Source organism: Ursus arctos, unplaced genomic scaffold (assembly GCF_023065955.2).
Source record: "Ursus arctos isolate Adak ecotype North America unplaced genomic scaffold, UrsArc2.0 scaffold_16, whole genome shotgun sequence".
Taxonomy (NCBI): domain Eukaryota; kingdom Metazoa; phylum Chordata; class Mammalia; order Carnivora; family Ursidae; genus Ursus; species Ursus arctos.
Window position 1 is genome coordinate 29,913,693 of NW_026622830.1, and position 21,733 is coordinate 29,935,425.

At 47.9% G+C, this 21,733-nt stretch overlaps 1 protein-coding gene and 1 long non-coding RNA gene across 5 annotated transcripts in view; one reads left to right on the forward strand and one right to left on the reverse strand.

Annotated features, from left to right (window-relative positions):
- Positions 1–2,925, reverse strand: part of LOC130543785 (uncharacterized) — a 55,726-nt gene extending 52,801 nt beyond the window's left edge. For all 4 annotated transcript variants that reach the window (XR_008959396.1, XR_008959395.1, XR_008959397.1 and 1 more), the window contains exon 1: positions 2,694–2,925. This is a non-coding gene — a long non-coding RNA (uncharacterized LOC130543785). The remainder of the gene's footprint in view (positions 1–2,693) is intronic.
- On the forward strand, positions 341–16,096 carry PRNP (prion protein). Its single transcript, XM_026503078.4, is given in 4 exon segments — positions 341–446; positions 2,731–2,826; positions 13,699–14,005; positions 14,007–16,096. Coding segments are annotated over 2 exon segments (774 nt in total). The 5' UTR covers positions 341–446; positions 2,731–2,826; positions 13,699–13,708; the 3' UTR covers positions 14,484–16,096.
- The last annotated feature ends 5,637 nt before the right edge of the window (positions 16,097–21,733 follow it).

Here is a 21,733-nt window from a genome sequence, read left to right on the forward strand (position 1 = left end):
AGCAAAGTTCCAGAAATTGCCTTCTCATTCCCTAACGTCTCATTTTCTCCATTATGTAACGGGGGAGTTGGGGCTTTGGGCCGAATTTCTTTTTAAAGATGATTTTTACAGTCAATGAGCAACGTCAGGGAGTGATGACACCGGGAGGCGGTATCAGCCGGTGAGAGCGTTTAAGCGAATCCCAACACGTTTTCCCTGGCGACTCAGACGGCCCGGCGTGCTTGCCAGGTCTGCACCTTTTCCCGCAACCCCCGCCGCCCGCCCGCGGCAGCTCGGCAGCTCGCGAGACCGCGTGGTCATTGGTCCGCGCGCCGACCTCGGCCCGCGAGCGCCGCCGCCTCCCTTCCCCGCCCCCAGCCCTCCTCCTGGGCGGTGCTTGTCGCCAGCCTCCGCGCCAGTCGCTGACAGCTCGGGCGCTGCGAGCTTCTCCTCTCCTAAGAAGGCAGGTAAACAGCCCCGTGGCCTTTTCAACTCCCAGGGCAGGGCGCGGGCGGGGGTCCGGAGCCCTGGGGGGCGGCGGGGGTGCCGCGGAGCCCGAGAGCGCGAGCCTGGGGCCTTGGGACCGGGGGCCGACCTTGGCAGTGAGGAGGGGAGGGGGCTTCCCTGCGGGCGCGTGGCGCGTCTGGCCTGCCCCAGGGTGCGCGTTGGTTTTCGGATGACGCCGCTTGGTTTTGCTTTTCTGGTTGGGATTGGGGGTGAGGGGCGCGGCCGGCCGGGCCCCTGGGGCGGGATGGCTGTGTGCCGCGAGGTCTGATCTCCCCACGAGGGTCCGCGGCCGGAGGGGCCGAAGGTCCGGGGAAGTGGGGGCGATCGCCCCGCGCGAGCGCGGCTGGGGAACCCAAGGAGGGCCGCGAGCGGCTCTGGGGGGTCGCGGCGCTCCCGGCCGCCGGCCAGTTGGCCGCCCTCCTAGCCGGCGGGGAGAGGCCGGGGACGCCCCGAGGGTGCGCGGAGTGGGGGCGGGGGAGCGGGCGCCCGCCCGGGGCCAGGGCCTCGGTGGGAGAGGAGTCCGGGGCGCCTGGGAGCCCGAGGCGCGGGCGGACTCCTCCCGAGAGGCCGCCGCACCCGTCCAGCCCTTGGCGGAGCGGCCCCTGAGCGGCGGCCGTGGGAGGGGCCTCGGGCCTCGGCCGGGTGTGGCCTCGCGGCGGCCGCGTTCTCCCTCTCGGGGGCCCGGGAGCGCCTGGCCGCCGGGGACTCGTGTCTCCTGCCCCAGATCACGATTATCTTCGTGGCTGCGTGTTTTTCTTTCACATAGAGCATCACGGTTTAATCAGCAGTACCCCACATGCTGAGCGTTTGAGGCGTTTCCCTTTTCCTTGCGAAAAACTCCGGGTGGAATAGGATTAAAGGTTTTTTACAAATCAAATTACCAGAAAAAAAATAGGAACAGAAAATTGAATGAAAAAGGTGAGACCTCTGGAAAAATGAACAACTCTCTTAGACGTTTTTAAGAAGAAAGAGGGAAATCACCGGTGAAAAGGAACAATTTAACCGACACAACCACCGAGGAGCTCTTAAAACGAAAAAGAACTAGCTAGAAGGGAAAGAAAGCAGAGAGCTAGGATGTGATTTGTATCTTATTTGTATCTGACACAAATTTTTCATACGTGTAAAAGGAAAATGTCAAGATTATAATAGATAAATGGTGAAATGATGAACCATTCATTTGCAGAATAAAATGCAAATGGAAGCAAGTCTGCATTATCATTTCACATCTACTAATTGAACAAAAAACGATCCCAGTAGTAGTAACAGCAACCCCTGTAAGACAGTTGCCATGAAACTTGCATATTCAGTTATCTGAGGATGTGGCGGGGTGTTGGGGTTACAAAGATGGCTCTGCTACTGCTTTTGTGACTTCCCACAGGTCACCTAATTTCCTAATCCTGCTCATGTCCATTCATAGAACAGAGGAAGTGAAACCTACCTCCGAATTTGTTGCTAAGATTAATTTTAGGTGAAACTGACCCTTGGTGTGTATACCTTTATTCTTTTCCTATTCACACCCCACTAGGAATGTTGTGAATTACTACACGCTTTTTGTAAAACAACCTGGCAATGCATTAAGAGGTTAGAAGTGGTGACCCAGAAAACCCTACTCCTGGGGGACTTACCTGCAATGGAAGAAACAAGCAAACAGAAAAAAAAAGCCATATGTGGGCAACACGTGCATAATGGTGCAGAATGATCTAAAATTAGAACCAACTGGGAAACAACCTAAATGTACAACAGCAGGGCAGTAGCTCAGAAAATCATGGCACAGTAACCGGTAGGAGCATTATGTAACCATCAAAAGTCATGATTTTGGAGCCTCTGATATATGGAGGGAAACTGACAAGTCAAAATGCAGTTTTCTAAACTATTTACTCAAGCGTGAATGCATGTGTAGAAAATCTGAATTCTGGAAAAGCACCAAAAAATGGACATTTTAACAGAAGTGAGAGGTGATTTTCATGTTCTTTTTTGTTGGTACATTGCTTGTACTAAATAACGCAATTTTTTAAATAGGTCACATATCTCAATTTTTTAAGTGATACGGACCCACAGTTTTCTCTGTGTCTTGTTTGCTGTTTCTTTATATGACCTCATTTTTTTTTCAAATTTTGTCTCATTTTTTTCTTGAATAGATTTATTAGTGGTTCAGTAATTTATATATAGGTTTTTCTTTTAAGGAATCAGTTCTTAGATGTACTTACCGATTCTAGTTTTTTCTTTTTTGTTGTTGTTTTTCAGGATCCCTGGTTATATTAGAAAACTGAGTATTTCAGCCACGCCGAAGCAGTCTGTCTTCTCAGAGACACAGTCCAGCTCAGCTGAGCCACAACAGATGTATGTACCCTGTGGAATCTCTTTGGTCTTCTGATGGTCGAAAAGCCTCCAAATGTCACAGAAAATAAGGGTCTGAAAAGGCTCTGATCAACAGGCCCCTGCTCGGGAAGCCACTTGGTTCTATATATGTAACTCCTACCCGTTGCATCATCCTTGCAAATTCAGCTTGATTTTGCAGAGAAAGGGTCACGGCTTTCTCTCCAATCAGGTTGAATTATGTAAGGAAACAGCCATTTAAAAAATAATATAATGAGACAATAATCACATAACGTTTCTGTACCAAATTAACACTGAAGGTGACTGTCCAACAGCTGATGAAAGGTTTTATGAGGGGAAAGGTTTTCGAAGCCGTAGTTTTATCTTACCTGTTCTGTTCTGCCTCTGGGATCTTATTTCCTCTCCGAGGGCAATTGTATCAGCTGTGAACTGCTGTGTATTAAGCATTCACATTGCGCCGGCGTCTAACCCAGGGATGGTGCTGCATTGTAAAATAATCCTGGAGTGAATACCATGCTTGGCAGCCCTCAAAGTTGGGAGCTTTTTTTTTTTCCAGTTTGTTAATTTCATTTTGTTAATCCTTTTTCTTCCGCTGTGTTCTACTTATGACTGCTGAACTATCATGTGATCGCTTCAAGGGAAGTGTGCTCTTTCATGAAAAGCATTATAAATGCGGTTAAGTGGTGTGTTCCTGGGACCTAGTTCTTGAAGCCTGGTTAGGAGTGTAGTCCCCTGGGAATCTTTTATCGATCCCCAGATCCCATTGCTAGACACTCGCAGGCTGTTGGCCCAGGATAGGCTCCAGCAACGTTGCTTTTCAAAAAACTCTTCAGGTAATTCTGGTGATAGACCAGGTTGGGGGTCCTTTGCCCTGTTCCATCCAGGCCTGGGCCTCAGGGTACCAATGCAAACCACATATCCCAAAATGTTTTGCAAAATGTTGTATAGCTTGCATCAGATTCTTTAAGGGGCAGTGTCCTCAAAAAGATTAAAATATAACAAGGTTCTACTTAGCCCTGGAAAGACAGGGAATTTTCCCGGGGGCTATGAGGGGTGGGAGAAGCTGGTTGGTGCCACTTCCCAATTTAACCAATTAAGTTTCAAGTTGTAATGCGTTCTAAGTATTAGAAGTTGGGCCCTTGGCACGCGATCATTAAGCTAGTTCCCACCAGCCCTGTCTTATCCCCATGTATAAATGGGAATAGGATGAACAGGATAATAATCTGTGGATCTTCTTGGTACCTTCTCTCAAGTTCCAATGCTCTGCCATTGTTCATGTACCAATGCCACGTGATCTTTACAAGGCCGCTTGTAGCTTTCCACTGTATCCTGATAGCTGGCAGGCCAAGCATGCCCTAGGTTTTTTTCCTGGTCAATGATTTTTTTCTGACTTCTTAATTTTGAGTATCATTTCATCATGTTCTTTAAAACCCCCTTTGAATTCTGACCGAAAGTGTGTGGACTTTGATGGGTTGTTTGAAGATAAATTGGCATCTTTCAATATTGGTTTTCCCAACCAAAAACATTGTATGGCTGGGTTTTTGGGGTTTTTTTTCTTCTTTCTAGTCTTACTTTACGTCTCTCAGTAAAATTCTTTCGCTTTCCTCATACAACTCCTGTTTCTTTTTAGGTTAAATCCTAGATACTGTAAAAATCTTTTATTGCCATTATGGATGGAATGGCAATATGGAGCATCATGGATGGAATGTTTCATCCGTGCTCAGTCTTCTCACTAATTGCGATTAATTTGTGGACTTGCTGGTTTTTTACATATTGATTTCAAAACTTGCCACCCCAATGAGCTCACTTGTTTATTCTAAGACATTTTAGGCCAATTTTCCAAACAGAAGCTTGTACTTGGCTAGAACTTCCGTAACAATCTAAAATAAGAGCAACTACTTGCATTTTTGTCTTGTTCATTACACTGATGGGATGCCTTTCCTTTTTCTGTTAAGATAGAATATAGGCCCTGTGTGTGTGGTGGCAATTCTTGATGGAAAGAGACTGCCTGCTAGTTCTATGGACACTTTAACAGCTTAAACTTAAGAAATCAAGAATGGAGGTTGATTTTAATGGAAAACTTTTCCGTATCTGCAGAGAATCTTAGCGTTTTGTCATCTTCGCCTGTTCAGAGGTGTTCTGATTTTGAGCCATCCTTGCATTCCTAAAATAATCCTTATTGGTCACAGTGTATTCATCTTTTACTAAACTGTTAAAATCAGTTTGGTGGTATTTTCTGGGGGATTTTTGGCATCTGTAGTGGTGGAGGCTGGGTGACTAAGGGCACGAGCCCTGCACTTAAATTGCTGGAGTTTCCATCTCGGCCCTTGTCCCCTTGGCTATAGACACTGCTTCTCAGGGGAAGTTGCCCTAACATTTCTCTCTGCTGAGTTCCAGACTCTTAAACAATTGCCTAAATTAATACTCCTACTTGAACGTCTCATAGATGTAGCCAAGTCAGCGTGTCCAAACCACAGCCCCCCGTTTTCTCTCCAGGCAAGGCCCTCCACCTGTCTCCCTCATTTCAGGAGATGGCATCACCCACCAAGTGAAATATCTTACTCACCATCATGTCCCCAGCCACTAGCACAATGCTAGAACCTTAGAGGACATTTAAATATTTGGTGAATGAATCAGTACGTATTGTACTATAAATATTACATTGTAATATGTAATTTAGGACAACTTTTTCCTCCATTTCTTTTATGGTTATTGGTCAGTTCAAGTTTTCTATGTATTTAAAAACTGGCATATGCTAGTTGTGCCATAAGTACTTGTTGACTAGAATTCATTCTAAAGTCCATATTTATAATTTATATTTTAACAGAAAAGCAACCCATCCCATACAGATTTTTTTTTTTAAAAGATTTTATTTTATTTATTTGACAGAGAGACAGCCAGCGAGAGAGGGAACACAAGCAGGGAGAATGAGAGAGGAAGAAGCAGGCTCCCAGCAGAGGAGCCTGATGTGGGACTCGATCCCATAATGCCAGGATCACGCCCTGAGCCAAAGGCAGACGCTTAACGACTGCGCCACCCAGGCGCCCCATCCCATACAGATTTTTAATTCATAAAACACATTTGCATTTGGAAGGTGGTTAGCCTTTTAAAGCCTTCACTTTCTAAGGTTATTTGGCCTTTCGCAGTCCCCATGTGGAGCTATGTAGTGGGGTGCATTTGTGTGGGTGTGCCTTTCCAAGTCACTTGATTTTATTTGAAAATTCTTCATTTTTCTGGGTTTTATTTATTAAGTTCTGCTTTCATTTCTTTTTATTTCTTTATAACTATGATGCTTTATTTTGAAATGTTCTCTTTCTGTTTTCTTCTTTTTTGAGTTGAATAATCTTTTAATTTATTTTCATTCTTCCAGTTCAATTACACCACCCACACTCCTTTGATAGTCACGTGGGTTCCTTTATTTCCACACCCTGCCTTCTTGGCATCATTCAGCTCTTTTGTGGTTTTCGTTTGGTTGTTTTTTTCTTTTTGACTAGACTGATAAGTGTAAGTGATATATCATTTTTTTTTGTGGTCCCATTTTATCTGATTCTTAGTGATTTTGAATATCTTTTCAAGCCCTTTTGGCTTTTCCTCTTCTATCAATTATCAGTTTTTGTATCTTTTGGCCCTTTTGTCTATTTTTGTTTATTACTGTTCCTCACTGCTTCTAAGAATTCCTTGTATGTTCTAGAAATGAATCCTCTGTTGGCTGTAAATACTACAGATATTTTTACCATTATGTACTCCTCTCCACTTTGTCCATAGTGTCCTTCATAGCATTAAACAAGAATTCTTAACTTTCACATCAAAAATTCTTATTTGCCTCTTGGTTTGTGTTCTTTGTTTAAAAAGCCCTCCCCCCACTCCTTCTCCAGGTCACACAGGCATTCACCTATAGTTTCTTCTTCTAACAATGTGCTTTTCCCTTTCTCAGCTGGGTCTGTATTCCATCTAGAGTGCACTCTTGCACGTGGTGTTAGGGATCCCGTTTCATATTTCTTTTCCCGGAAGCATCTGCTCAACAGCCTTCCTCTCTCCATCGATTTGCGGTGGCTGCTTTATCGTATATCAAGTCCCTACTGAAGTATATATACAAGGGCCGATCTCTGAATGCGCCCTTCTGCTCTCCTTGGCTGTTTGGTCTGTTCCTAGACTGTGTGGTCTTTATTGCTCTGGCTTTGGTAGTAGGATTTAATGTCTGATCCAGTATATTCCCTTCTCTTTTCTATTCCTTTTTAAATTTGAGTTTGCTATTCATGGACATGGCTTTAACCTTGTAAGCATATCGAACTCCTCAAAAAACCCAGGTGGACCTTGGATTGGCATTTTATTGAAATTACAGGTTCGCTGGGGCGTGATTGACAGCTGTCTTTCTAATGCTAAGTCAGTCATCCTAGTCAAAGCCACGGAGTACCTTTCCATTTTTACAGATCATCTTCAGTGATCTTTACTGGAGTTATTTTTTGCTCAAGTCTTATTTTTTCTCAGTAAGTCAAGTACTAGATACTTTACAGTTCGGTTCGCTATTTGTGATTATCTTCTTTCTTGATTTTTTTTCTAGTTGATTATTGCTGGTGTAGAGAAATGCTGTTGATTTTTCTAGGCCAATCTCGTATCCCACAGCCTTGCTGAACTCTAGTGCTGGGTCTCTTGTCGTCTCTGACAAATCTGTTGGGTTTTCTGTGTGTGATTACTTTAATTGCAAATAATGACGGCCAGCTCTTTCCTTGCAGTTCCAGCCCCACTTACTTCTTTATCTCTGCCTATGACACTGGACAGGACCTCCAGTCCTGTGACGACGGACATCCTTATCTTATTTCTGATCTTAAAGGAAGAGGTTATCCACTAGCTATGTTTGCTGGTTTTGTAATATAACCTTTATCAAGTTAGGGGAGTTTCCTACTATTCCTAGTCTGCTAAGAGGTTTTTTTTTTGTTTTTTTTTTTTTTTTTAGTATTGGCCTTTAGGTATTGACCTTTGACAAATACTTAATGTCTTTTTTGTTTGTTTTGTTTTTCACTATTTATTTTTTTTATTTACGTCATGCTGGGTGTGGGAGCTTGAAATCTGGAGGCGATGGGTCTTCCCCTTCTCACCCCCTTTGACAAGCACAGCTGAGATCAGTCCCGGAAACCTCTGAACTAGGGCCATACAGACAGGGGCAGAGTCTGTAGGCCTATCTCCCACCAGCTAGGCCCTCCTCACAGGGCAGGGAGGGAGGGCTCCCGGACACCCACTCAGGGCCTGACTCAAGTTTTGTAGTTTGCACTGGACCACCTGTGCCCCTCCCTGGTCCCAAAGCTGGCCAAGGTCTGGGGGTGGTAGGGGGAACAGTGGCCAGTGGAGGCTAATAAAGCCATTTAACTTGATTGTGGCTATGGCTGGGTCCAGCATTTGAGGGCTGGGGTCCAAGGCGTGTCTCAAGGTGAGATGCTGGGGGAAGCTTGTCAGGTAGGCCTCAACGTCCACATCTGTGAGATAGGATGACTTCTCTGCCCACAGTAAACACAGTGTCTATATAGTGCATGAGGGAGAGGCATCCAGGGGCTTGACTGGAGGGAAGGAACCCCAGGGCCCCTGCCTACTTCCTGAAGCTCAGGGGCCGCTCTTGGGACCCTGTTGCTTCCTCCGTTGCCTGCCCAACTGGCAGAAGTGCAGCCGTTTGGGGTTGAGGCCAAAGGCCTGCAGTCTCTGGTGACTAAACTCACATCTACCAAGTGTCACCTTGGGCCCCAGGAGATAGGCCTCCTTGCCCCTCCTCCGCCTCTGGGGGACTGGCTTCTGGGTGGGTGACACAGGGCCCACCCCTTCCTGTGCGGGGCCTGCTTCCTGCCGGCCCCATCAGGTGCCAGCAGCTGCCCCTGTGGCCTGGCTTTGTCTTTGCGGCTTCCCTGTGGCTTCCATGAGTGTGCCCGTCTCCTCCGGGCACAGTGACTCAGAGATCTGCCTCTCTTTCCGTGAGTTCTGGGCCTTCCGGCGGTACAGCCTCTGGTCCTGCAGCTGCTCCGGCTCAGACCTGTGCGCGCAGGTTGTCTCAGGGAGCCCCGCTCGCTGCCTCCAGCTCCGGTTTTTGCTGTGTTCCTGCAGGCGGGCCGGGTCTCTTGGGGTGTCAGGGCTGGAAATGTCCTTCTGCCCCTTCAGCCGCTCCGGCTAGTCCGCATCCCCCTGGATTCTCCCTGCATTCGCGTGTTTCTGCAGCCGCCCCGAGCCCCCTGCCCGGCGCTGTCCTCGCCCTGGCCGCCCTCCGCCCTCCACCAATGCCCGGAAGCTTTCTGTGAGCGGTTCCTGTTCTTCTGCGTGACTTTTCCAGGAGATCTGCGGGGGTCTCCGATTGGAGATCTCCACGGCCGAGTTTGCCTTCTTTCTCCAAGAAAACCTTCCTTCCCTAGCCCTTCATGTACGCAGGCCGCATCTTCTCTTGCTTCTCTTGGCCGCTGGCGCGTCCTCGCTCTCCGAGGATGGTGCTGTCCTGATAGAAGGTGGCATCTTTCTGATAAATTCAGGGGTCCTTCTTCTTCCACGAGGACAGAGTCCTGTAGAAATCACGCCCCCGCTGGGGGTCAGATTCCACGCGCTCATCGCTAGAGTCAGACTCCAAGCTGGAGGCGCCACCGCGGTCTGGGTCCCGGTCCCCAGAGTGATCTTGAAGCCACTGCAGCCCCTGGCGCCTCTGCTGGTGGCCGTACCGCGCGGCCAAGGCCACGTTTACCCGAAGGGGCGACGACCCACACAGTTCGAAGCCTGTCGGCTCTGCCCTTCACATCTCGAAATGTGCCAGAGGATCGGACCCCAAGCCGACCACTCACAGAGAGTATCTTACCGGAGTTCAGAAGCCCCGTCTCCGTCCCCAGCAATTTCACTCACCAGCGCTGTAACCCTAGGTGTGACACCTGACGTCTGAGTCTTGGTAGCCTCATTCGCAGAGTGATAGGTTTGCATTCAATAGTATCAGATCTTCCTCCTTTCATCCCAAACACGAGATTCTCCAAGGTCTCCTATAAGTTTTGAGTCCCTCTTATGCATTTAGAAACGAGTCTCTACTTCAGAATGTCGTTGCTATTTTTAATACTTTTCATAACTAAGTGTTGCTTTTATTGTACTCAGCTGATTCTAAAACGGTCTGTCCTCATATTCTGTGGTTAGCCAACCTTACCCAACATTCGCTTTAATAAAGCACCAAACAGCTACGCATGCGCACGGCTCTGACACCCTCTTGCCTCCGGGTCTCTCTTGTCTCACGTACATAGGGTGATGAGAGTGAGAGCCGAGCCCGTCATTTGTCTCCCTCCAGACCTTCTCCACCTTTCTGTGTCCATCCATGCAGCTGCCCGGTGCCGAAATCTGGGTGCCACCCTGACCTTTCCCGTCTCTCACTGTCCACATCAAACACCAAGCCCTCCAGAAGCTACCTTCCAATCAGAACATCCATGACCGTCCTTCCCTGGCAAGGCACCGTCTCTACCTCAGTCACTGCAGGAGCCTTGAAACTAGTTTCCCTGCGCGTGCGCGCATGCTCGCACACACACAGGCCCCAGTCCCTCCTCCGGTTCTTTCTCAAAGAGAACCCAGAAGTCGTCACTGGCTCCCTAGTACTTTCAGGATCAAGTCCACAGGACTTAACGTGCCTTATCATTAGGCTACTTACAGTAACCTACGGAGGACAGTCTTGAGAATGGAAAGGGCACTATTCATATTAGCACCAGGCACAACAGGTGTAAACTGTCCCGGGGAAGACGGGATGTCCGCCCACCTTGCTGGTGAGGCCCTTTCCTGCCTGACCCGCCTGCCTCTCCACTACACATGGAGGCTTCTCTCCCAGGAAGTCCCCTGCAGTCCCCCCACCCCCGCCAGTATTCTCTCTCACGGCCTGTCTCCGCTCTGAATGCCCTGTGGCCCCTTCTGCCTCCTGCGCCCGGCTTCCCGAGGACCGAGGCCCTCTCTGTGCCTCCCCTTCTGGGTGGTGTCATCCTCTGCTCACATGTCTCTACGAACTTACAGAGCTGTGACTCTTACAGCCTTGGACCAGGCATGTTCAAAGCCAGTCTCCCCATTCATCCCCTTGCAACAGGGTCTCTCTCCCTCCTGCCCCGACCCTGTCAGCTCTCCTCTCTGGCCAGCCAGAGCTCCCGTGGCAGATGGCACTTGAACTCAACATTCCTATAACTGGACTGTAGATGTTGGACAGCAGGGCCAGGGCGGAGAAGAGGGTTTTGAAAATTCATGAATAATGGTTCACTTTTGTAACAGTTTAATTGTTAGTTTGGTTATTATGCTTTATTACCGATGTTTTCACACTCATGCATTCAGTCAGCATTTATCGTGTAGGGCTGTGAGCCAGGCACTCCATTTAGGCCTTAGGGACACTGCTGTGAACAAAGGAAACTCCCGCCCTGGGAGAGCCCGCGCTCCCATGGAGAAGGCGAACAGTAAGCAAATAGTAAATTGTAGATGTCAGGTAGGCATTCCCACTCCGGAGAAAGATGAAGCAGGACAGGGGATAGGATGCAGCCTGCTGACTTAGGTAGAGTGGCATGGGCAGCCCCACAGAGGTGACATTAGAGAAGACTGGAGCCATACAACTGGAGGGAGTGCCTTCCAGGCCCTAGGAGCAGCAAGAGCAAAGGCCCTGAGACGGGAACGTGCTTATCAAGTGTGAGGAGCAGGAGGAGGCCAGAGAGAGGTGGGCAGCTGGAGGCAGGTCACGTGGGGCCCAGCCCACACGGTCAGGACTTGGAGTCTTACCCTGAGTGCAAAGGAGTGCCACTTGGGGGGGAAGGGAAGAGGCATGGTGTAACCTAAATAAAAAAAAAAAAATAGGTTGTCTGAGCCTCTGGGCTGCTAAGTAGAGAACAGGCAGTGGGGGGCAGGGGAAAAGCAGAGAGGCCGGTTGGAGGCTGTTGAAAGACCCCGATGCGAAGCAACAGAGGCTTCACCCAGGATAGTAAGTAGTGCTGGGAAATGTGAGTAGTTTCGGGATTTACGATTTATTTTAAAGGTAGAGCCGATAACATTTGCTGGTAGATTCATTGTGTGCTGTGAGAAAGAGGAAATTCAAGAATAACTCTGGAGTGGGTGTTGGGGGGCACCTGGGTGGCTCAGTTGGTGGAGTATGTGACTCTTGATCTTGGGGTCATAAGTTCAAGCCCCACATTGGGCATGGAGTTTACTTTAAATAAATAAAATCTTAAAAAAGAACTCCAGGGTGTTGGCTAGGTTTGGCTCATTGAGGTGAATGAAATAGTTGTTGTCATGAAACCCCATTAGATTGGGAGCTGTTGACTGGGGTGGCGCTCCCCTAGTCCAGTTCCCTGCGGAGTGTGAGCAGAAGGGTGGGCAGCGGGGAGCTGGAGAGCTAGAGCCCCCCAGCACGTGGGGAGTACAGCCGGGAGAGGCCTGCTTAAGACTAGTGCCAGGGCTGGAGGATAAGGCCAGGCGGCACGTCTCAGGACCCTGCCCCTCCGACCCGACCCAGAAGAGCCTCCGGAAATCCTGATTGATTGGCATGGTCAGAACAGTTGAACCTGCTTTCGTAACTTTCAAATATATTTTTATTTACCTATGGCCACCAAGACTTTTCCATATCGAAGCATCAATGGGAGGTGAATCATTTACTTATTTCATTAGTCTCCTTCCTCTGAATGTGTGTGTCTTTGATCTCTGCCCCTAGAACTGAGCGCCCAGGGTAAATGAGGTGTTTCATCTGAAAGGAGACTTTTCATTTGATGAGTGTACGTTCTGCAAAGGGTTGTAAATTATTATCCACAACAACTTAGTTTATTTGTGGATTCCCGAACTGTGCCGGCCCTTTTCTATAAGACGTGTTTCTTTGGTACCATATATTAGGAGAAAATAAGTCCCTCATAAGCCGTTAAATGCTGAACTAAAACTCATTCAGTGACTTGTGAACACAGGCATTTTTATCCCGCTTTAAGCAGCTCTTTTTATAGAAGATGAATTTACAAGAGGGCTCGCAAAATCCTGCACGTTTCCTGTTTCCAAAAAATACTGTATTGAGAATTACTTTGAGGAAGTTCCTGCAGGCATTTATATGTTCAGAGGGCGTTAATTCCTTCACTTAACAAGTAACTGTTGTGTCCCTGCTCTGCCAGGCACCGCCCCAGCCCCTGACGAGAGAGCAGCAGGCGAGATGCCCTCCCTGCTGGCGTTCATTCCCACAGACCAGAGAAGACAGGAGCCAGCGATTTTCAAAGTTCATTCTTGTAAAGCTCAATGGGGGGCTTCCTAACTCCCAAGACTTCCATAGGGGCCACCCCAAGGTCTCAGAAGGTTCTAGAAGGGGCTACACCAAGATCCTCATAGCAGTCCACACAGCAGCCAGGGACTTGTCTCCACTCCAGCCCCCACAGGTGGCTGCTCAGGTACAAGGGAATGAGACCCATATTGGTGGATAAAGGGTTCCCCTCGGTGTAGACGCCCCAGACCCCACCTGAGCCAGTGTCCCTTATGACAGCCCCGTGGGCACAGCTTCCAGGGTCCCCACAAGGACATACCTGGTTACAATAATCACTGCCCTAAAGGTGCTCAAAGCTATGGCAGACCGTCCAGATGTTTATAATTTGACCCAGCCCCGATGCGGTTTATCAGTCAAGTTATTTTTACCATAAGCAACATTGCTGACATCCCATCTCTGTCAGGTTTCCAGGAAGTAGAGCCAGAAATGCTCTTAAGGTCAAGTTTGTGCTTAGAGGAGGCGAAAGAGTTGTGTTAACGCTTTATTTGAAGTGACTTTTGTCCTAAGTACCGCAAAAGAGAAGTAGGAGTGGGGGGCCTTTGCGACCGCCGGCACGCGCTCTTGCTGGGCCTTTGCTCACTATGCGGCAAACGCAGGACGCTGACTCCCTTCTCGTTTTGCAGATAAGCCGTCATGGTGAAAAGCCACATAGGCGGCTGGATCCTGGTTCTCTTTGTGGCCACGTGGAGTGACGTGGGCCTCTGCAAGAAGCGGCCGAAGCCTGGAGGCGGCTGGAACACTGGGGGGAGCCGATACCCAGGGCAGGGCAGTCCCGGAGGCAACCGCTACCCACCCCAGGGCGGCGGCGGCTGGGGTCAGCCCCACGGGGGCGGCTGGGGACAGCCCCACGGGGGTGGCTGGGGTCAGCCCCACGGGGGCGGCTGGGGACAGCCCCACGGGGGCGGTGGCTGGGGTCAAGGCGGGGGGCGGCCACGGTCAGTGGGGCAAGCCCAGTAAGCCCAAAACCAACATGAAGCACGTGGCGGGAGCCGCGGCAGCGGGGGCGGTCGTGGGGGGCCTCGGCGGCTACATGCTGGGGAGCGCCATGAGCCGGCCCCTCATTCATTTTGGCAACGACTATGAGGACCGTTACTACCGTGAGAACATGTACCGCTACCCCAACCAAGTGTACTACAAGCCGGTGGATCAGTACAGCAACCAGAACAGCTTCGTGCACGACTGCGTCAACATCACGGTCAAGCAGCACACGGTCACCACCACCACCAAGGGGGAGAACTTCACGGAGACCGACATAAAGATCATGGAGCGCGTGGTGGAGCAGATGTGCGTCACCCAGTACCAGAGAGAGGCCGAGGCTTACTACCAAAGGGGGGCGAGCGCCATCCTCTTCTCCCCGCCGCCGGTGATCCTCCTCATCTCGCTGCTCATTCTCCTGATCGTTGGATGAGGAGGGCCTCCCCGCCCCCTCCACCGCCTTCATCTTTTACGGGTTGGGGGAGGGCGTGTCTACCTACAGCCCCTTAGTGGTGGTGTCTCCTCCCTGCTTCTCTCTTTATCACCCCTAGGCTAAGACCCTTGGCCCTGATGGCCCTGGGAAAGGTGGAGCAGACCCAGGATGCTATTTATTCGGGCCCCCCTGTGATGATGGAGTCCTTCAGGGGCCAATGCTAGTGCTGGGCTGCGAATAACAGCAAATAATCATTGGTTGACCTACGGCTTTTTTTTTTTTTTTTTTTTTTTTGGGTCTAGTGCAGCAGATTGAGGCTAAAACAATTCTCAAAACAGTCTTCAAATACCTTTGCCTGAAAACCTCTGGCTCCTTCCCCAGCTGAGCTCAGTACACTAATACCCCATCTTAGCAGTGATTTCCTAGCAACTTGGGGAAATGTTTCTCATCCCTTCTAGAAGAAGCCGATTGCATTTCCCTGTGCAAAGAGCCATTTCTGCCAAATTTGGAAGGAGGCCACATGATACTCATTCAAAAAGCAAAACTAGAAATCCTTCACTCTTGGACCAGGCTCAGCCCGCCAGAGAGCACAGAACTGGGACGATGGTTTGCGTTCTGCGGTGTGGGCTACGCAGCAGCCATAGCATGAAGCGTAAATATTCATGCAACACCAGAGCTCGGCAGAGCATGTTTTCACAGGGAATGAACATAACCAACAGGACGAAAACGCTAAAACATATCCCACACTTGGGAGCGGTGCCCTTGGAGGCAAGCTCCCATTTGGGACATTCAAAGCACCTACATGTGGCATTCCTTTCTTTCATACCCTAAACTATAGATAATTAAGGCAGCAAAAAAATGAACTGCCTTCCGGGCACTGAGAGCAAATCTTTGTTCCTTTACCTGGAAACCAGAATGATTTTGACACAGAGGAAGGTGCAGCTGTTAAAATAACCGTCATCCTAGAGGACTGCGTAATGGAAAAAATAATTCGTAGACAAAAATGATTGCATTTTTTCATTGCTGTGTCATAATTGTCAAAAACCAGAATTATGTCAAGTCCTAGTTTCTATAATCGGCTTTTGAATCCAAGAATGGAAGCCCATCCAAAAAAATATCTTAGGTCGGACATGATAGAAATATCCATTCAGAGTGCAGAAAAAAGGAATTCTGTTAACTGTTATTTAAGTAAGGTGAAATTATTGTCTGGATCGTTCAATATCGTCACCTAGCAGATAAATTAGCATTCTGCAGTGTTCCTGGCTTGCACTGTGCAGGTATTCGATGTAAAAAAAAAAAAAGTTATTATATATATATATATATATTGCGTATGACAAACTTAGAAATTTTGGTTAGAGGAGTTAACATCTGATATATCTAATGCACACCTGGTTTTGTAAGGTACTAAATAAATACTTAATATGTAGAAAACCCTTTTGCGTGGTCCTCAGGCTTAAACGTGCACTGAATAGTTTTGTATGATAGATCCGACGTGGTCTTTGAAATATGCATGTACTTTATATTTTCTATATTTGTAACTTGCATGTACTTGTATTAAAAAATGTATAAATGTTCAAAATCTTGACTAGAATTAAAGAGGAGCTAAGTGAGTGTGTTCCGTGGTGTTTGCAGTGACATTCACCACCGTGCCCTGTGTTGGCAGGGCCATCCATGGTGGGGGTGGTGGGAGCAAGGCGCTGCTCGCGGTCCCCGTGCTCCTGCAGCAGCCAGTGTCCCGTGCACCTGCTCCCAGTCCTGCCACCAGCATGCTCCCAGTCACATGCAGCTGCTCCCTGCTGCCTTTTCATTTTTTCCGCAAGTATCTTAAATGTGCTGGGCACTGGGTAAAGGCAGAGGCACTTCATTGCAGCAGAGGAAGACAGCCCTTGCGCCCTAGAAGCTTTTTTTTTTTTCCCTAGATTTTTAAATAGAGGATTTTCTTGACTAAATTGCAGCTTAACAAGCTCTCAAGTACCAATTTGATAGTCCCCCGCCCCAACCCCAACTGCAGGTTATAAACTCTCCCAGACCCTGGGAGCCGCAGTGACAGTCAGACTCCCTTTGGACTGAAATTCAACACCTTAGGTCTAAAAGGCCACTCATTTGTCACAGTCCTTCAACTCCTGCTTCACTTGTTTCCTGCCTTTGAGAGAGTAAGGCAGCAGCCCACCGGGCACCCTTGATTTTCCTCGGCGGCGGGTTTTCTTCTGCCGCTGAAATTTACCAACAGCAGGAAATAATCACAGAAGCGACAGCGGTTGAAATCACAATTATTTGTTAATACCTCAGGAAATGTCAATATCCTGCAGCGACGAGAGCATCAACTTCGTACTAAAAATGTGAAGGTAGAAGTCAACACGTTGAAACCCCGTCATTCACCAAACTGGTAGAACGAACAGCCACCAAGTCTCCAAAGCATTCCTCATCCATAAGGGAACCTCACACTTAATCCTTAACATAAAAATTTCTAGAACGATTTTCATTTTGGGCCATTTTTCTAATTTAAAAATAAGCTTCATTATCTGACCATCATTTCTCAAGAGCAGCTCACTGAGAAGACATCAAATGTTCAGAGCATAGGTACTCAGAGGGCCAAAGTGAATAATATCATCAGGCCCCATGGTTTCTTCCTGTCACTTCCAACTCCTGTGAATTGTGCTAAAAGAATTTTCTCTTTCAAAAAAGAAAGGATCCTCCCCCTGCTTACATGCTCGCTCTCTCTAAAATAAATCTTAAAAAAAAACCAAACACCTTTTATTGAGGGTTGATGTGAAAAATACTGTTTTGAAGAACACATGGGGATCTGTACAAACCAGCACAAGAATCATAGTCTTTACCATCTTACATAATGTTACTCATATTGCAATCCATCCAATCATTTTCTCAAGATTTTATCTCGAGAAAAGTACTGAAGAGTCTTGCCTTGCCCGCACGGAAGCTCGGAAAAGTGCTGTCACCAAGTGTGGAAGGCAACACGACATCCTAGTGTGTAGCACACGGGTTCTAAGCGAGACTATCTGAAATCAAATCCCAGTTCCGCCACTTCCTAGCACTGTGACCTCAGGCACATGATTGATCTCTCTGTGCTGTAGCTTGCTCATCAGTAAATGGGGATAACAGAATTATTCACGTAATAATGCTGTGGTAAGAATTAATATGAGTCAATATATTCCTAAAACTCTTAGTAATCGAAACAGTATTCTATTGGCACAAAAATAGACACATAGGTCAAGAGAATAGAATAGAAAGCCCAGAAATAAACCACCCTTATCCGGCCAATTAATCTACAATAAAGGAGGCAAGAACATAGAATGAGGAAAAGACAGTCTATTGATTCAGTGGTGCTGGGAAGACTGGACAGCTACATGCAAAAGCATGAAACTGGACCATTTTCTTACACCACACACAAAACTAAACTCAATTTGAGACCTAAATGTGAGACCTGAAACCATAAACTCCTTGAAGAAAATACAAGCAATGTGTTTTGGCATCGGCCATAGAAACATTTTTCTAGATGTGTCTCCTCAGGCAAGGGAAGCAAAAGCAAAAATAAACTATTGGGAGGGGCCATACCAAAATAAAAAGCTTTGCACAGCGAGGGAAACCATCAAAACAAAACAACAAGGCAACCTACTAAATGGGAGAAGACATTTGCAATGGTATATCCAATAAGGGATTAATATCCAAAATATATAGAGAACTCATACAAGTGAACCCCAAAAAACCCCAAATAATCTGATTAAAAATGGGCTGAGGACCTGAATAGACATTTTTCCAAAGAAGACATACAAATGTCTAACAGACAGATGAAAAGATGCACGACATCACTTATCAGCGAAATGCAAATCCAAACCACAGTGAGTTATCACCTTAACACTTGTCAGAATGGGTAGAATCAAAAAGACAAGAAATAGCAAGTGTTGGTGAGGATGTAGAGAAAATAGAATTCTTCTACACTTGGTGGCGGGAACGCAATTTGGTGCAGCCACTGTGGAAAACACTGTAAAGATTTCCCAAAAAATTAAAAATAGAATTACCGTATGATCCAGTAATTCCGCTACTAGGTATTTACCCAAAGAAAACAAAAACACTAATTTGAAGAGCTATACGCACCCCTATGTTTACTGTAGCACTATTTACAACAGCCAAGACACAGAAATCCCCTAAGTGTCCATCAACAGGTGGGTGGGTAAAGAAGATGTGGCATACGTAATATACAATGGAATATTACTCAGCCATAAAAAAGAATGTTGCTATTTGCAACAGCATGGTTGGACCTAGAAGGTATAATGCTAAGTGAAATAAGTCAGACAGAAAGACAAAGACCATATGATTTCACTCACCTATGGAATTTAAGAAACAAAGCAAACAAAAAAGAGACAAACAAAAAACCAGACTCTTAAACACAGAGAACAAACTGATGGTTGCCAGAGGGTAGGTGGGGGCGGGGAGGAATGGGTGAAATAGACAAAGGGAATTAAGAGTACAGTTAACATAATGAGCACTGAGCAATGTAAGAATTGTTGAATTATATTGTACATTGGAAACTAATAGAACACTGTATGTTAATTATACATCAATAAAAAAAGATAACTCTTTAAAAAATTAAAAAATAAAAAAAAAAGAAAGAAAGGAAGGAAAAGGGGCGCCTGGGTGGCTCAATGGGTTAAGCCTCTGCCTTCGGCTCAGGTCATGATTCCAGGGTCCTGGGATCAAGCCCCACGTTGGGCTTCTGGCTCAGTGGGGAGTCTGATTCTCCCTCTCCCTCTGCCCCTCCCCCTGCTTGTGTTCTCTCACTCTCTCTCAAATAAATAAATCTTTAAAAAAAAAAAAAAGGAAAGGAAAAGCCAATTTTTAAATGATTGACATAAAGGAACAGCTGAATCCTGGGAGAGGGCTCTTCTGGAGAAGTGTCTGGTGTCAACTTCTGTTTCCCCAGCTCCCCCTCTGGGGCTGAGACTGAGGAAGCGTCCTCTGGCTTTGGACGGAAGTGGGGTCTGTGTTGCTTTCCACTCTAGTGGGAGCCTTCATCGCAGCCAGAACTGAGCTTCCCCAGACTCAGGCCTTGCCAAACGGGACAGGGAGTTAGGCGTCTGACGGCCCGTCACTGTCCCACACACGCCCCAGGCCACCTGAGACACTGGCTTCTTGTAGCCCTCAGACTGGAGCTCTGGGGCCCCTGTCCTCACCTGTACTTTAAAGGGCCCCCTTCCAGGCCTTCATGCAGCGTTCACCTCCTAGACTAGGTTCCAAGTACTGAGGGTACTGGAACTCTGCCAAATGGCCCCAAGCCAAACTCTAGGGCTCATACGGCCTCTTATCTGCTTGACCTTCCACAGGTGGGTCACAGGTGTGCACACCTCCATGCCGGAGAGGTAGCCAGGTGGGGGAGGGAGCTCAGACCCATGAACTTGGACCCATGACCAGGGAGCCCACACCCGTGAAACTGAGGTCCACACAGGTGCTGGCTGGGTCCCGGCGGGGAGCGGAGAGGGCAGCCGTGGGCTGAATGAAGGCTCTCCTTTGTGGACTCTGGCTTCCTCCAAGGCCTGCAAGTGTGAGAGGCAGTCCTGCCCTCGAGCTTCTACGGGAAAGCAGCGAAGGATTTTGCAATGAAGTCATTGGTTTTTACAAATGTCACCAAGCCATGCAGGTGTTCTGAAGTTCTCAGACAGGCTGGGACTGGTCATGCGAAGTTCCAAGATCCCTCCGGAAGGACAGCCAGGACACTTTCTTTCTGGTGCTTCTGGCCAACTTACCCCCTCCCCTGCCGCCCATGGCAGCTGCTCCTCATCTTCTCCCCAAGTCCCCACACACGAGTGGTGCAAATACACCCAGGCTCCCACGCCCCTTCCTGATGAGCCTCTAGGAAGTGACACGTGCCACCGAAATGTCCTGTTAACATGTACTCAGATGTGTAGGACCCCACCAGTCAAATGACAGCAGTCTTTTTGTTTCTACCAGGGAATTTGCCAACACGTGCTTCTAAGATCTGACCCCTAGAAGCAATGATCATCCCTCAATTCGATTAAAAAATAATAATGAGCCAGAATTTTTTTTTTTTTTACATGGCGGCACTTCCGTGCGGTAGAATGCTGCCCCGCAACTAGCGTCCTTCAGAAGAACTGTGCCTTACGTGAACGTGTATAATACAATTTAAGTGAAAATCAGAGTACAAACCGCTAAGGGCAGTATCTCCATTTTTTATAAAACAAGGAAATAAAATACAGAGATAAACAAAGTAATACCAGAAATATACAGTCCTTAATGTTAAAGTGCTTATCACGGAGTGGTAGATGACAGGTGATTATTTGTTTTTCTCTGTATTGTTTTTATATTTTCCAGTAAATTTACAGTGACCAAATACTGTTTGTTTTTTTTTTAAGAATTTTAAAATTTATTTGACGGAGAGAGAGAGAGAACAGCAGAGGGAGAGGGAAAATCCGACTCCCCAGTGAGCAGGGAGCCCGATGTGGGGCTCGATCCTAGGACCCCAGGATCACGACCTGAGCCAAAGGCAGTCGCTTAACCGACTGAGCCACCCAGGCGCCCCCAAATATTGCTTTCATAATGAGACAAAGGTTCGTAACTACTATTTTTAATTCCTCTCTTGGCACGTACCAGCCTGGGCAGCGTGCCCTCAGGGAGCTTGTCTGTAGTGTTTTCTCAGACCTCAGTACAGATTTGGAGGGCGTATCCCGTGCCAGGCTCCATGCCAGGCACTCGGCATCCAAGGCCTTATTCTGACCTTCATACGATCCCCTTTTAGGAACCTGACATGCAGCGACATTCTGTCACTTGTCCAAGGTCACACAAATGCTCTGTCCCTCAGAGTATAGAGTGGAAACTCTCTGCCTTCGGTTTGCAATGATACTGAGGAGTTTGGCTCAGAGGTCCCAGGCCTGAGGCACAGCCGGCAGCTCATGGCCTCTGTGAAGGGTGCCCCCTGGTCTGCCATGAGGCTTCAGCTTCAGGGGACTTAGCGGACCCCAAACAGAGCCTGGGAAATGGGTCAGCAATCCGACAAGCAAGCCGGGTCTAAAATGCCTGCCCCCGAGACAGACCCTCTGTTGCTCACTGTTCCGCACGTGTCCCCCTTGCGTTATTTCAGAAGTGCCAGGCCCCCAGGTTGGGCACAGATGGTGGCCCCTCCAATCCAGCCACAGTCCCCAGAGCCCTAGAGCGCGGGTCATGTTCTGCTGGAGCCCCCGAGCTAGAGGCCACCAGGGTGATGATGGGCTGGGAGCCTT